General features: G+C 38.5%; 2 protein-coding genes across 3 annotated transcripts in view; both read right to left on the bottom strand.

The window, feature by feature from the left end:
• Window positions 1–160, bottom strand: part of EFCAB1 (EF-hand calcium binding domain 1) — a 7,594-nt gene extending 7,434 nt beyond the window's left edge. Inside the window, exon 1 of the mRNA XM_010571506.1 lies at window positions 68–160. Within this exon, the coding sequence (XP_010569808.1) occupies window positions 68–128 (61 nt within the window). The 5' untranslated portion in view covers window positions 129–160. The remainder of the gene's footprint in view (window positions 1–67) is intronic.
• Window positions 161–836: 676 nt separating this feature from the next.
• Window positions 837–15,098, bottom strand: FAM133B (family with sequence similarity 133, member B). 2 transcript variants are annotated; one of them, XM_010571215.1, is made up of 11 exons: window positions 15,006–15,098; window positions 14,230–14,308; window positions 10,940–11,014; window positions 10,733–10,765; window positions 10,251–10,319; window positions 9,553–9,648; window positions 8,260–8,308; window positions 6,596–6,601; window positions 6,351–6,442; window positions 4,425–4,469; window positions 837–2,871 (listed from the first exon to the last, which is right to left on the bottom strand). In XM_010571215.1, the coding sequence occupies exons 1-11, from the start codon at window positions 15,095–15,097 to the stop codon at window positions 2,785–2,787; spliced, it is 723 nt and encodes a 240-aa protein (XP_010569517.1). In that variant the 5' UTR covers window position 15,098; the 3' UTR covers window positions 837–2,784. The 2 variants fall into 2 exon arrangements, with proteins under 2 accessions (XP_010569517.1, XP_010569582.1); XM_010571280.1 differs by lacking the exon at window positions 6,596–6,601 and having other exon boundaries at window positions 6,351–6,446; window positions 8,261–8,308.
• Window positions 15,099–15,682: the final 584 nt, after the last annotated feature.

The following is a 15,682-nucleotide window of genomic DNA, read 5'->3' as shown; positions in this document are numbered from 1 at the left end:
AAGGCGGCGGCCGCACGGCTCCCGCAGCCCCCCGCCGGCGGCCGGGCCGGGGGACAGACTCACTCACAGTGCTTGGCGGACCGGCCCAGCGAGGCCGCCAGCTGCTGCCGCTGCCTCTTGCTGCTCATGGCGGCGGCACCGCCGCTCCCCTGGCAACGCGGGCGGGCGGTGACGCCGGCGGGGCACACGTACATACGCACACAGGAAAACAAAGAGCAATTTTTACCATACGTTTAAAAAAAAGGGCAGCGGTAGCAACCACAGCAACTGACTTTCAAGCTGCTGAAAGCGCTTCTGGAAAGAAGAGCTAAAAATTAGACAGTACAGACAATTGTGTTTGTTCATCTGCTGTCGGGAGACAAAAATCTAAAATACTTTCGCTCCCACATGGCTCGATTCCTGCTTTGTCCCACTGCTCAAACTTGGAACATGCCCGAAGGTTGCCTGGTGCCACCCGAAACCCCCGTCACCTTCTGACGCGCTCGGCGCGTACGAAGCCAGAACGCTGAAGGGTTGCGACCAGACTTTACTCTTCCCTCAGGAAGAGGAGGATGCAAGAGGAGTCGCGATGCGTTGGTTAGGGGATTGAAAATGGAAATATTTCACTGTCAGTATTAAGAAGCTTTGCTGTGAACTGACAGCGCCCGTAAGCCCCTTATGCAGGTACACCACTTCCAAAGCGTGACAGCAGCATCTGAAGCCCACAGCTGCCCAGAACAAATAGTTATATTCAGACAATTAAAATGACATGCCGGCTTATGTACTTGGAAGACTGGGGCTCATTTCCATTTTTATTTCTTTCTGTTGCAGGTAGTTGTGTAAGAATCAAATAAGGTATCACACAGGACAGACCATTTATGCTATGGTTCATTACAACTTCTTTCACCAAAACTGCAACACCACAATTTATAAAAAAAACAACCCCAACAAAACCAAACGCAAACCCCAAACCAAAACCCTACCGTTCACTGCATCTTGCCTTTATTTTAACCTCACTGACAAAACAGTGTCGAGAATCTGTAACATCAAGCCCAACAGTATAAAATATTTAATCAAAATATTCTTACTATGGTTTAGAGGGACATTACAGCAACTCAATGGTTGTATTTTCCCAAGAACTTAACTCGAAAAGTCAATTTCTCTGTAGAATGGCAATACAAAATCATCTTTCTCCCCCAGTTTTTAGTTATGGTTTCCAGACGAATAATCAAGGTCTTAAAGGTCTTAAAATTCTTGGCAATACAATATTTGAAACATCTGTATGCAATAGAGGAAAGCTCTAAGTTAGCACCTGTGCAATGAAAAAAGGGGTCGATCAAGAGTACAATCTATAGTCGACCACTCGGGGTGGACGGACAGTTTTTAAAGGCTAACAGGAGGCCCAGCAATGGGTACATCAATGGAAGATGCAATGAGATTTCATGTAAAAACTAAAATTGAATGGTTGCTTGTGTTTTCTTGCATGCACATTTAATTTATAAAAGCTTTTTTCAATTTCTAAAGCAACTAATTTAATGTAAAACAGCTTTATGATTTAGGTCAACATTCTGTAGCCCTCAAGTACAAAAATATAAATACAAACTGTTTAAACAGCATCTTTAATGAGATTCTGGCAGTAGTTTTTTTTTTATCTAACAAGACACATCACGTAACAGGTCTGCCACTGAACTTGCTTAAGAGTAAAATCAGCTTCAATATGAAGCTGTTAAGGTATCAAAACCCTGCTTTTTACATGCTAAGTATCTTCAGCAAGTGTGCACTTAAACACAGCAATGAACTTGACTGTAAGAATAACTAAATACATACATGAAACTCTGCATGTGGAACGTAATTCATAGAACTGGTTACAACAAACGATTACTTGCATTTTGTTAATTTAAAAATGGTACAAATCATGCAAAACAATTCTAAAGATAATGCAAAGAAAGCTACTAGTGTTTGCAAAAAGTGTTCAACTAAACCAAAAGTACATTAAATGAAAGATGCATATTTACTAGCAAAGATCTATCGCTATTTCAAAGAAGCAGAGGTAAAATCTTCAGGTTTTGAATGTCAGTTATACTGCAAAATGTCATTGCTCTTGCTTAATGCAGAAGCACATGCTTAGAAGCCCAGAACTGCTTATTCAGAAAAAGCCTGCTGACAATAGTTCTGGCTTCCCTAGAATCGGAGATGCTGCATGGATTAAAAATAGCAAAGATTTGCAAGAATCAAAGGCAAAGGCACCCTATTCAGTTAGCCAAAATGGTAGCATTCCCCTTCTCGTAAGCATGAAGACGGCAATGGGGCAGATGATAAACATTTCTACAAAGGCAGCATTTTAAATGTTATCATTAATTTCCCATTTTGTAAATGCCATTAGCAGACACCAGCTTGTAATAGTTTATGTATGATATTAACCTGCAGGATGAACTTGGGATTTTATTTGTCCTGATTTACAAATAAAGACTATTACTAATGCTTTAAAAGACTACTTTTACTATCTAAAAAGTTTAACTCTCATTTTCCAATATTTTACACCTCAGCTGGACTACCATCTCATACAGTTTCAAACATCTGACACTGCTTACTGGAATTTTATAAAAGTTGTACCTCGTGTATTAAGCAGCAGGCAATAACAATGGTCTTTCCCAGCACAGCTGCATCTGGCTGGCTACTGAAAGATTAGGAATATTTCTAAAACACAGGAAAACTCATGCAGTTTGGTAAAGTTTGCTGTCATTTCACAGTTTAAGTTTCCTTTAGTCATTGCACTTCTGTTGATAGTCTTGGGTTTTTTAAATATTATTCTGAATCCGAATTTGAACCAGCGATCTTCTTTTTCTTCTTTTTACCATGTTTCTTGTGCTTCTTCCTCTTTTTTGTTTTATCCTGAAAAATAACAAAAATTAAATGGAAGTTATTGTATAATAAAAGTGCCATCTATTAAATTCTGCTAATGCAAAATGAGAGCACAGAAAGGGTATCTTTGTAAAGACATTTAAAAAGAGATTTCTACAAAAGCCTGGTGAGAAATCACAAAAAGAAAATTCATATTTTACCCAGTAATTTGCATTAGTATGAGCAGTCTTCAATTTACCTCCATCATGGTCTGGCTATTTCACACCTCTCATCACTGTCACTATTACATTTCCTAATCTTTTAAATGATTTTCAGTGCTTTATATATTTCTGAGAAAGTAATAAGGAAGTGCTTTGAAAAGCAGTGACATCTTATATATGTGGGAATAACTAGGATGTTTACAGATTTTAAAGTAAGAGCTTATATTTACTGTGCAAAATTAAATAGTTCAACTACGCTTGGCTAGAATGTCTAGCACTTGCACCTCATTTAAAATAAAACAATTATGATCTCAGTTGTAAATATCAATACACTCAATTAACCCTACTGAATTCAGTCCTGAAGTTATCCTGATCACTGTAATACAGAAGCTGAGAGACAAAATCTTGTCTTTTTGCAAGCAGGATTTCAACTAGAATTCTTGAATAGGTGTGACATTATGTAAACAAAACACTCTTGGTATAAAAGCTTTGTTTTATACATATTACTTAAACGCACAATTCTTCTAAGAAAAAAATCACTATCAGTCACTAGAAATTTTATAGCAAACCACTTCTATGATTATGAAAAAACAAACAAGGTCCATGGAAAAATGTGTATTCGGTATCACTGATACTCCTATGCTTGTATTTTTAGGTGACTGATATAAACCTTCCCTTCACCCTAACTCATCTAGATAACTAAGATGCCTAATTAGGAACACTGCTGCTGACAGGGGAGATAAAAAGATATACAGACATCTCAAGTGGGCATTCAGTTCTCAAAATCACTATACTCCTAACAAGGAGCCTCAGGTACATGTGATGAATCTGGGTTCTATATAAATCACTGCTGAACCTTCCTCTCACTTTTACCAACAGAAACAAGTCAACAAAATTGAGGAAAGTAACAGGTTGCTGACAGCATTTTATTTGGTTGGGGGAAGAATTATATTAGTGTAGATGTTGCAGCTATTATGTCCTAAGGCCCCTTCATCGTCTCATATAGGGGGCTTACCAAGGAAGAATTAAACACAACACTAACAAAGGAACAGCACTGATATCTGTATGGCAAACTTCTACCCTACTTGATACTACACAGATATTAGTAGTTCTAGCAGGTTGATACAGAGTAAAATACATGCTACAGTAAGTGTTCAACTTGCATAAATCTCAAATCATATATATCTATATAGGTAAAATAGTGACAAATTCTTCCTTATTGTGACTACAGCAGATAAATGGAGAAATTGTTAATTTAAATTCATGTGACAGTAGTCTTTTGCTGTAAAACATTTGTATTACTGCAAAATGTGAAATTGGAAGTTAACCAAGTACAGAGTATTTATATCCTAAAACTACAGTATGAGTAAGAAGGATACTTGCTGTTTTCTCTTTTTCCTCATTGTTTTTCTTCTTTTTCGCTTGCACCTAAAAAAAAAAAAAATTAAATCAAATGTAATGGGAAAGCAGCTTTGGAAATGCCTTTTTAAATAAAAGTTTGAGCTTTTGTTGCATACAAATGAATGATGGCACAACAGTGGCAGAACATACTGAACAATAACCCATGAAGAAACACTGGTTATCTGTGTTATATTCTAGAATATGCGTTATCCTATAAACATCCAATTTGGAAACACACTCTGCTTTTAATACACAGCAGAACAAGAAGCAGCAGAGATATAATGGTAATATTACTAAGCTAACAAAGTGGCAAAAATTCTTAATGAAAAAACGCAACACACTGGAACCTTCCCAAATGTTGTAGTCCCACAAGAATACAAATCCTCAAAGTGGATATACAAGAATACAGATCCTCAAAGTAAATATACACAAGGGTGAGAGTTAAGATTATTATGTCCAAAATTTTTTAATTCACTGGAAAAGGAAGCCAAAAAATTTTAGCCATCTTGAAATCTGCCAATCTATTCACAAACACTGGAGACAAATTTTGTGAAGGACACAACACCAATCACTTAGCCTTATTTCATTGAGCTCTAAAATATCCGTAAAAAGTTGAAAAGTTTCAAAAAGATTAATTCAAAATGATTGTAGGTGATAGGAGCTGTACTAAACAATTCTTACTAAAAGTTTTTATTAAAGAGAAAAATATGACCAACTTTGAATATGCTGCACTCTTAAATTCAACTGTACAGAGCACAACAGTTTCAACAATGTATTAAATCATAGAATCATTTAGGTTGGAAAAGACATTCAAGATCATCGAGTCCAACCATCATCCATGCCCACCAAACCACGTTCTGGAGTGCCTTGTCTACGCGCTTTTTGAATACCTCCAGGGATGGTGACTCAACCACTTCCCTGGGCAGCCTATTCCAATGTCTGACAACCTTCTAAGTAAAGAAATTTTTCCTAATATCCAATCTAAACCTCCCCCGGGACAACTTGAGGCCATTTCTTCTTGTCCTATCTCCAGCCACCTGACAGAAGAGACCAGCATCCACCCCACTACAACCTCCTTTCAGGTAGTTGCAGAGAGTGACAAAGTCTCCCCTCAGCCTCCTTTTCTCCAGACTAAACAGCCCCAGTTCCCTCAGCCGCTCCTCACAGGACTTGTGCTCCAGGCCCCTCACCAACTTGGCTGCCCTTCTCTGGACAGGCTCCAGCACCTCCATGTCTTTCCTGTAGTGAGCGGCCCAAAACTGAACACAGCAGTCAATGTGCAGCCTCACCAGTGCCCAGTACAGGGGAACACTCACCTCCCTGCTCCTGCTGGCCACACTATTCCTGATACAGGCCAGGGTGCCGTTGGGCTTCTTGGCCACCTGGGCACCCTGCTGGCTCATATTCAGCCGGCTGTCAACCAGCACCCCCAGGTCCTTTTCCACCAGGCAGCTTTCCAGCCACTCTTCCCCAAGCCTGTAGCGCTGTATGGGGATGCTGTGACCCAAGTGCAGGACCCAGCACTTGGCCTTGTTGAACCTCATACAACTGGCCTTGGCCCATTGATCCAGCCTGTCCAGATCCCTCTGTAGAGACTTCTTACCCTCAAGCAGATCAACCCTCCCTCCCAACTTGGCGTTGTCTGCAAACTTGCTGAGGGTGCACTTGATCCCCTTGTCCAGATCATTGATGAAGATATTAAATAGAACTGGGCCCAATACTGAGCCCTGGGGCACACCCGCCGCCAACTGGATTTAACTCCATTCACCACAACCCTCTGGGCTCATCCATCCAGCCAGTTTTTTACCCAGTGAAGAATACACTTGTTTAAGCTAGTTCGTTCATTCACTCATGTGAATCAGTAAGTGAAAAGCATTATAACATCTGAAATTGAGGTTTCACACTGACCTCCTCTGTCTGATCCGATTCTGATAAGGATTCTGATGATAAAGGTCCATCACCACGATCGGCTTTCTTCCTTTTCCTGTGGTGATTTTTACCTTCCTACACAAAGTAATATATTTGTGAGTAAAGTCAGGCCTTTCAAATTTTATAAAACCTCTGCTTAAAACCCAGATTGAAATATTATTTCTAAGTTGTGAAATATTTTTAAATATTGCTGACATTAAACTAATCACTCATCATCAACAAACTACCCTACCAACTGTTAACATGCTTTTAGTGGAAATAATCTTTTTCTGTATATTCCTTTCTCTTGTTACTAAGACATAGCAGCCTTCTAAAAGTGAGAGGAATAATACTACAGTATAGTCTCTTACATTAAATAACACATGAAGGAGTAAGCATTTGAAAATAAAATGTTTCACCACTTTTAAATACTACTGAGTAAATTAAGATGTCTCAGTATGTGCATACAAACGCTGCAGCTTCAGACTCTTGCTTTGTTGATGAAATTAAAAGAAACAGCTTCCTCTATATTTGTGTCCAAACAGGACCAGCTGTCCCTGCCAGCTGCACTTCAACACTTCATGTATAACCTCAATATATTTAAAAGACAGTCTTTTTTAAAAATTATTTTTAAAATTTTGATGCTGCATGAGATTGCTCTGATGAGCTACTTCCCCCCGTGACCCCCACTTTGCTCTGGACCAGGCAAGGTGTTCCCAAGACTGAAGCTACTTTCTTCCATTCAATTTCTAAGGCCAGAAACTGAAAAAATTGTTGCTAATCATCTTTTTGCAAGGTGGGATCACACATCTCAGTTGTGCTATTCTGTCTATTAGAAGTACCTCAATCCTTTCCCAAAAGTACTCATGAAAAGTACACATGATGCAGCCCATTTGAGAGACGGGGGAAGCTTCAGGTAGGGGAAGACCTCTAGTCCCCAAATGCCCTTTGCTTTCAGAAGATGTGTGAAAGTAGCATTACAGTAAGGGGCTATGGTAGACACTCGGTTTTCAAAGAGAAGCTTCAAAGTTAAAAGGAGCTGATGGGAAATGGAAACTCTGTGAAATGGAAGCAGGAACAAGGGAAAAAAAAATCAACACATTTGCCTCTATGCAATGGAGAATTTATGTATCAAAGTCAATACTGTTGACTGGAACAGTAGAGGCCGATGCGATAAGAATGGCAACTAGAGAGAAGGACTAGGGTGGACTCCGAAAGCGTTGTTAAGTTTACACATAGGGTAGAAATAACCAAAATTTAAGTCAACAAGATTATTTGCATTAAACATAATGGAAGGAAGAAACTCCTCAGGTGTGTGTACAAAATGCTGAGGTGGTAGGAAGGAAAGAGGGCTTTCATGCTCAGAGAAAAGACAGTCTAAGGTAATTTTTCTCAAGCTAATACATTTTTCTCTGCAATTTATCACAGCTGTCATAAGTACAGTATCTATAATTATGGCTACATTTAGATACATATATCCTCTGCTTGATGTTCCTTAATTTACAGCAACAAGCCAGTATCCTACCAGGCATGCTACTGAAATATCATCACACATATTTTTAGCTCAATGTGACTGCTCAGGATAAAACCCAAAATACTAGAATGCAGCTGATCTACTACAGCAGATTAGATACTTTTTTCATTTACCTTCATAACAAGAACAGATCCAGCAGTTTCCACTAACAACAACTACTAAAACAGGAGCTGAACCCAACGAAAAGTCTACCTCAAACCTGGGGTACTGAGTACCTTCTGACTGTGTGGGTTTGGACAGAAAGTTCCCATAGGTGTAAACTGAGGCATTCAATATTTAAAAAAAAAAAAAAAAAAAGAAAAAAAAAGAAAAAAAAGAGTGCCATTATGTATGTAAAATGCAATTCTGATGTAAGTATTTCAAGAGTAAAAAATACCTTCTCTTTTTCATAATCTTCCTTTGACCTTTTCTTTTTTGTGCTGTCCTAAATACAAAGGAAAACATAAACCATGACAAAATTATTTCAGGAAAAAGGCAGAAATCCCAAAAGCAGTCTGACCCATTGTCTTTTTCTGTCTATCGAAGGTTGTTCTTCAAAGTTGTTCCTCCTACCTTGCAGTTAACAGGAAAAATATGAAAAAGCCATAGTTTTAATGCAGCTGCTAATTCCCTGAACAAGCAGTGTAAAAAGATCTGTCTGGAATCAGGTAACAAGATTAAGTGCAGTACATGTAGAAAGCCTCTGGAAAGGCTACCAGCTATCGCTACTGTAACCACATATCACATATGTCTAACACATAACAGTTTGGAGTCTTTATTCTCTATCCATGCCCATCTCTGCTGATCAGGCAAGGGTTGAGCAGATATTTCCATGGAGTTTTCTGCCTTCCAATTTCAGCAGTAATGGTATCTCTGTGTCCCTTTATGGAGCAAGTTTTCAAACTCCCATTGCACAAATTCATATGTGTATGCAAACAGTGATTAATCACAATTTATACCACACTGAACTAGGTATTCCAGTGAAAGCCTGTGATAAAGTCTACACACAAAATCTTAACAACTCACTGTATTATTAATATTTCAGCAAGAAATACAGTTACTATCCACTGTAACACAGAAAAATGCTAACATAACAGAACAAATTGCTTCATATATCTTCTCCACTTTTTTGTTCATTCAGTAAGCCTGTATATCTACATTGCTCTACTTTCAGAAAAGGAAAAAGACACCCTTAATTTAATAGGCATTTGGGAAGGGCTTAGTTCTCCAACAGGAAGCTACTCAGTCCACAGTTATTTAGAGAGGCAATATTCTGGCCACTGATACCCTGCGATACCTGTATATTCACAAATGGTGTTCAGTTAAATAGCACATTCACAAGAATTTCACAGAACATTTTATTTTTTTAAGTGTTAATGTGGTATTAGAACTAAACGTTTGAGCAGCACAAAAGCTGCCTATGTCTGAATTCAGAAAAATAGCTAAAAATTGCTGGAATAAAGTGTGTTCATTTTCTAAAGATCAAATTATTTCTGCCAGGCATTGTGGCCAGTGAAGGTAGATTCCCGATTGCATCTGGAATTTACAAGCACAGCTCAGCTACAATAAGAACGCATAGCTTTATATTTGGAAGATTAAAAAAATATTGATACATGAAAGTCAGAAACATTTATGTCTTTGTAATACAGATCAAGAAAACTTGCCAAGGGTACACCTCTGCATATTTACCTTGCTGTCTGACTCAGATTCAGAAGTTGAGCTTGCTGAAGACTTCCGTGAGGAGCGATACTTTTTTTTCCTTCTTTTCTTCCCTTGCTTTTTATCCTATCCACAAATATTGTAGGAAAAAAGAAAAACACAACCCTGAATTTATTCTTACTAGAATTAAAGACTTACATTAAATGTAAAGAACAGGGAACACCGAATTCCTGCATGTTATGTTCTCTTGAGGAATAAAGTACACTACAATTGATTCTTTTAGCGGAAGACCTTCATAACTCTTCTGCATTGAAAAAAATGTAAACTGGTGAAAAATCCAGGTTCTCTAAATTCTGTTTATTATTTAGATATGTGCTGTAGAATCTGATTATCTGTAACAAAGATTTTTGCTAAAAAGTAAAAATGGTATGTTTGCATTTTTATGATTAGATGGGGGATTCTATTGAAAAAGCATACAGTTCAATGTTAAAACAGAAATGGATCCAGTTTACAAGCCATCCACCCAAAATTTATAGTGTTCATAAAGAAATTCTTGAACAGATATATATCTAAAATTCACAACTTTATTATATGTATCAAATGCATAAAAATTAAATAGTTTTATGCACACCAAGGCCTCAAACAATATTCTAAAATATATTACCAAAATCTGTGTTAAATAAGCCTCACAAACAAAACATGTTAGATTCTAATAAGTTAGTTCTTACCTCATCTTCCGAATCAGATGAACTGCTGGAAGAATCAGAGCTTGATGAAGAAGAGGAAGATGAAGACAACTTGACCAAACACAACAAAAAGTGAAGCTTGTGAGATGCAGCATTTTGTCTGGCAAATAGTCAAAAGTCCATCCAAACACTCCCTTTAAAATTTCTTCATTTGCGAAGTATTATCAATGGAATTTTACTTCCAAGAAGCTGGTCTTACACAGATTTTCTTAAATAAAACTGTAAAAAGTAACTTCTAACATTTTTCATTTAATAATATCTATTTGATGATCTTTTCCTCCCTTTAAGCAGAAGTAAAATTCTCCTTCTACAGAATGTACGCCACCCCCTCTCAGACAAAAATCAGTTCATTTAACAGATAAATTTGAAATTACAGCTACACTCTCTCTTTCTAAGAGAACTTAAATGACAAATAGGAACAACCCCAAAGCAAAAAAGCTCAGAAAACTGAAAATTTTGCTCACCCTATTAGATTTCTTCTTTTCCTTTTTCTTTTTCTTAAAAATAGAATAAAACAAGTGTTACTTTGGCATCATGTTCTGTTGTTGTGCATTTAGGTTTATGTACTTTGATGCTGGCTTTTAAAATGTATTTATGACATTCTGTACATGGCAGTATCGATGATAAATCCAGTTCCAAACACAGACTGTATGAAATTGAAAATAACTTGCCTCTTTCTTTTTGGAGGAACTCTCGTTTCCACCCATTAATTTCTCCCTGTGTTTTTCCAGTTCTTTCCTCCAATTCTGAAAACAAAACCAAACAGAAACAGTGGCATGACAGTCATTTCCAAAGAGCTTTTTTTAAGAGACCTTAATTGAAATCCTGTCCTCTACCTGACATTACGGTTTTCACAAAACCCACAGAAAATAAACAACATATAATGTTAACAAAGGCTAGAATGCATTTGATTTTACAGAAGATTAATATTCATCAAAGTATCATGTTAGTTCACACCTTCATGTTCCAAGTTACTTGGATTTAAGAGATTGTAATTTATATTGGGGGTCATCAATTATGGAATTTTTGCTTTTGTATCATGGTGTTTCTTCCTAGAGCACTTTAGAAAGCCAGGGCACCCTACCAGAAAAATTGCTATTTTGTCTTAGTTTTAAAATCACTTGAAACAAAATTTCAAGACAAATTCTCCTGGGCCCTTCTTCAATGTATGGGTGTCTCTAGTGTCTGTTCTGGGCCTTGTTGGTGTCAACAATTAGATTAAATTATTATACACACCTTCATAGAAACGCTCGTATTTTTGTTAGACCAAGCACACTGCACGGATAAAAGTCTCTTCTCATTCCTCCTTTTCAATACCTCACAAGGTCTCTAGGTCTACCTAAAATACCCCCTTCAGGAGCTCTGGAACACCTAGCCCACCCTCATCAGACTGAAAGGCTGCTATCTTCAGTCTGTGCTATTTCTGCTTCCTGTGTCAGACACATCATGTGTTCCCTTCTTTATTCTTCTTCTTCTTATTATTATTTTGATCCTCCCTTTCCTGACAATGAAGCTGTACTGGTATTGTATTGGCAAAGCAATGATAATCCACATAGTGTGCTGAAGGGACAGAAGTATCGGGAATTATATAAGATTATACCTGTGCAATGCAGTATGATACATAGATCCTCAAGTCAGCAATACTGTGAATTAGCTGAACAGTGCTGCTGACAGACATGACAGATTAGCCAGGATATACTGCTGTGTGTAATGTGTTTCCACGGTCCAAGGTAGCATCTACGCAATATTGCAGTGGGTTGTATACTTTGATATACTGGCTACCCAGAACTACCTGAGGGGTCTCTAACAAAAGCCTGTGCTTTATTAGGCAAGTGTTCTCTTTAAATTATTTTAAGACTGTGCTAGTGTTATGTTTTAAACAAAAAAGCACAACATCTGTCAGTGAAATAGGAGAGATAGCACCTCATTCAGACACTTGTAATCTTTTCAACTGTTCAGAGATTTGTTCTTAGGAGCTTTAGGAAGAACTCACGGCCATTTCACAATTCCCTGCATCTCTTCCTACCCTTCTGCCATACTGAAAGGCTGTTATCTTCTATCCATGCCAGTTTCACTTATTTCACAGTAAAGAAAAGATAAAAGGAGGAAAGGAATATGATAAAATACTAAACCAAGCTAAAACTCCGAGCACATAACAACTGATCCTCTTAGACTAACACCTCATGACCCTCCAAATACTGGTATAACTTCTTAGGCAAAAAGGTATAGCAAGAATCCTATGGGCCCTATGCCCTTCCAGTAACAGAGGAGGAACTTCACCCAGAAACTCACACACAATGATGAAGACTACTTGAAGCTTATCTCAAGATACCAGAACCCAAGAAGGAACTGTAACAGTTAAATTCATTGTATCCTAATTTCTTCCTATGTGTATGTCGTTGTTTCACCCTGGCCAGCAACTAAGCACCACGCAGCTGCTCTGTCACTCCCCTCCTCAGCTAGACAGGGGAGAGAAAATATAACAAAAGACTTGTGGGTTGAGATAAGAATAGGGAGACATCACTCAACCAGTTACCGTCACGGGCAAAACAGACTTGACTTGGGGAAAATTAACTTAATTTACTCTTCCCCTGCTCCAGCGTGGGGTCCCTCCCACAGGAGACAGTCCTCCACGAACTTCTCCAACGTGAGTCCTTCTCACAGGCTGCAGTTCTTCACGAACTGCTCCAGCATGGGTCACTTCCACAGGGTGCAGTCCTTCAGGCACAGACTGCCCCAGCGTGGGTCCCCCACGGGGTCACAGGTCCTGCCAGAAAACCTGCTCCAGCGTGGACTCCTCTCTCCACGGGGCCATAGGTCCTGCCAGGAGCCTGCTCCAGCTCAGGCTTCTCACGGGGTCACAGCCTCCTTCAGGCATCCACCTGCTCCGGCGTGGGGTCCTCCCCGGGCTGCAGGTGGATATCTGCTCCACCGTGGACCTCCCTGGGCTGCAGGGGGACAGCCTGCCTCACCATGGTCTTCCCCACGGGCTGCAGGGGAATCTCTGCTCCAGCGCCTGGAGCATCTCCTCCCCCTCCTTCTTCACTGACCTGGGGGTCTGCAGGGTTGTTTCTCTTACACGTTCTCACTCCTCTCTCTGACTGCTGTTTTCTGTCTGTCCCAACTTTTTTCCCTTCTTAAAAATGTTATCACAGAGGCACTATCACTGTTGCCAACGGGCTCAGCCTTGGCCAGCAGCTGCTCCGTCTTGAGCCGGCTGGCATCGGCTCCATCAGACACAGGGGAAGCTTCCAGCAGCTTCTCAGAGAAGCCACCCGTCGCCCCCCCTGCTAGCAAAATCTTGCCACCCAAGCCCAATACAGTATACAACAGCAGTTACAAGTGAAACTTTCTTGTACCCTGCTGATCTCCAGTAGGTACTAAACACAAACATCAGAACAGCTGTATTTATAGTAGGGACCCAGCATGGAACACAATCAGCCTAGGATGAGAGAGAAAGAAGTGTTTTATAGTCCTATCTATATACTGAAGGCCATCCTTTGTGCCTTCTCCCTTATTAATATTATGTGTACATTCCTTGCCAAAGATGTCTGTTTCCAGTAATACACCTCCTTCCATTATATTTGGATTGTGTGACCTTAAACAAGTGAAGATTAGCACAACAGACTTTGATTTATCGTACCGGAAAAATGCATGAGTTTCATTTATTAATATAAACATATGGACTTGTATAACTATATTTACATTTATGAAAAGTTCAAGCTTTATTCAGCAGCAATTTTCAAAACTTTTTATATAGCATTTCTCTGAACTGAGAGTAGCTCTTCATTGGTTAAGTGGTAACTTCACCTTCCAATACAAATTAAACAAAACATTTACTCATTAAAAGCTGGAGTGAAGTGAAATATTATGGGTACTTGGTGCTGCTAATGATAATGGAGGAAAAGCAGCATGCAAGATAAGAAGAATCAAGTATTAACACACTGTTAATATTACTAACCTCGTTCATCTTTTCTTCAAACTCAGCCAAAGCCCTGGATCCTTTCTTTTTCTTTTCTAGTTGCTCTTTCACTTCTTCCCTACATAAAAAGGATGATAGATCACAATTTTCATGATTAAAAATACCTTATTCAGTGTCTAACTTTTTGTAGGGTTTTTTGAAGTTTAGCTTTGGCTTAACTTCCAACAGAAAGAAGAATGAAAGCATCTTAGATGTTATGCATATGGTAACCTAACCCTAATAACTTAAGTACAGTAGCTAAATCCCTCTGAAAGATCTAAAGCTAACTTTGCAATTAGGTAAATTGCTCTCTAATGTCTTATAAGAGGAGGCAAAATGGACTGAACATAAAGTGAATTGTTGATAATATCTCAAAGTGATTATTTTGTTGGGTAGGGTAAACTGTGTTCTAAGAATATACCAGCAAAATGTTTTTCTAGAGATTACTTTGTTTAAAAATTAAATACATCTGCAGGCTTTAGGTATGAGGATTTGTGAAAGAGGTAAAATGACCAACGTTTTGCTCTTCTGAGAAACCACTGCCAAAATATTTAAAGACAAAGGAGAAATATGCCTTTCAAAATGAAATACTGTTGTTTTTAAAAGAGGAGACTGAATACATATTTAGAAACAAACACCTTGGCCAGAGACAAGGAATCTTTCAAAATGTATTACTGGGTATTCTGGGGAGGAAGTAGGTACCAGTGTCATCTTAGTAAGAGGGAACAAATCTTTTACTCAAAAGGTCAGAAGGGCAAATGAGTATTGCCACTTACCATGTTGGTCTTGGCCTGTTCAAGTAGTCTTGTATTGTTGGTCCCGAATTTTGGGCAGGACCTCGCGCTCTGGCCATAGCTATGGGATTCATATAAGCCTTGAATATGAAACAACAAAGAGAAATATAAAATCCATCAGCTGCGCTATGATACCAAAATCTGTTCGTTTTGTTCTTCACAGAACCTTTTTCTCACTCACTGAAAAATAATTCTGACTTGTTTATAAAAACATAAAATATTTAACTAAAACAAGTTGATTCACTCTGGCAGAAAGGCTCAGTAAGTACTTGCAACTTGAGTTATACTGTGGCAGAAAGAACTCATCCACAGAGAGACCATATTCCTTACAATAATTCCCCTCTCTGAGCAATGATTTTGCAAACTAAGTACAGCATGACAATTGCTGAAATATTCTTCCTTGGGATATGGAAAATGTAATTAAATTTCAGCTCTTACTCTCTGGGACAACTGGTCTTATGCCTTTTAAGTTCTGCTCAAAATTGATGATAGTAGATTCAACAAATTCTGCATAAAGTTTCTTGCTGCAACACCAAAACAAGCAAGCGGTGGTGCTCTGCTACAATTATGCATGTATGAAAATTCAGTGACTTAGGGCTATTTTAAGGAAAAAATACATTAAAAAAAATCCCAAAACAATGTTACGAGGTATTCCATCT

Source organism: Haliaeetus leucocephalus, unplaced genomic scaffold, assembly GCF_000737465.1.
Source record: "Haliaeetus leucocephalus isolate CR32 unplaced genomic scaffold, Haliaeetus_leucocephalus-4.0 Scaffold0, whole genome shotgun sequence".
Classification (NCBI taxonomy): domain Eukaryota; kingdom Metazoa; phylum Chordata; class Aves; order Accipitriformes; family Accipitridae; genus Haliaeetus; species Haliaeetus leucocephalus.
This window is presented reverse-complemented; position numbering and strand designations above follow the sequence as displayed.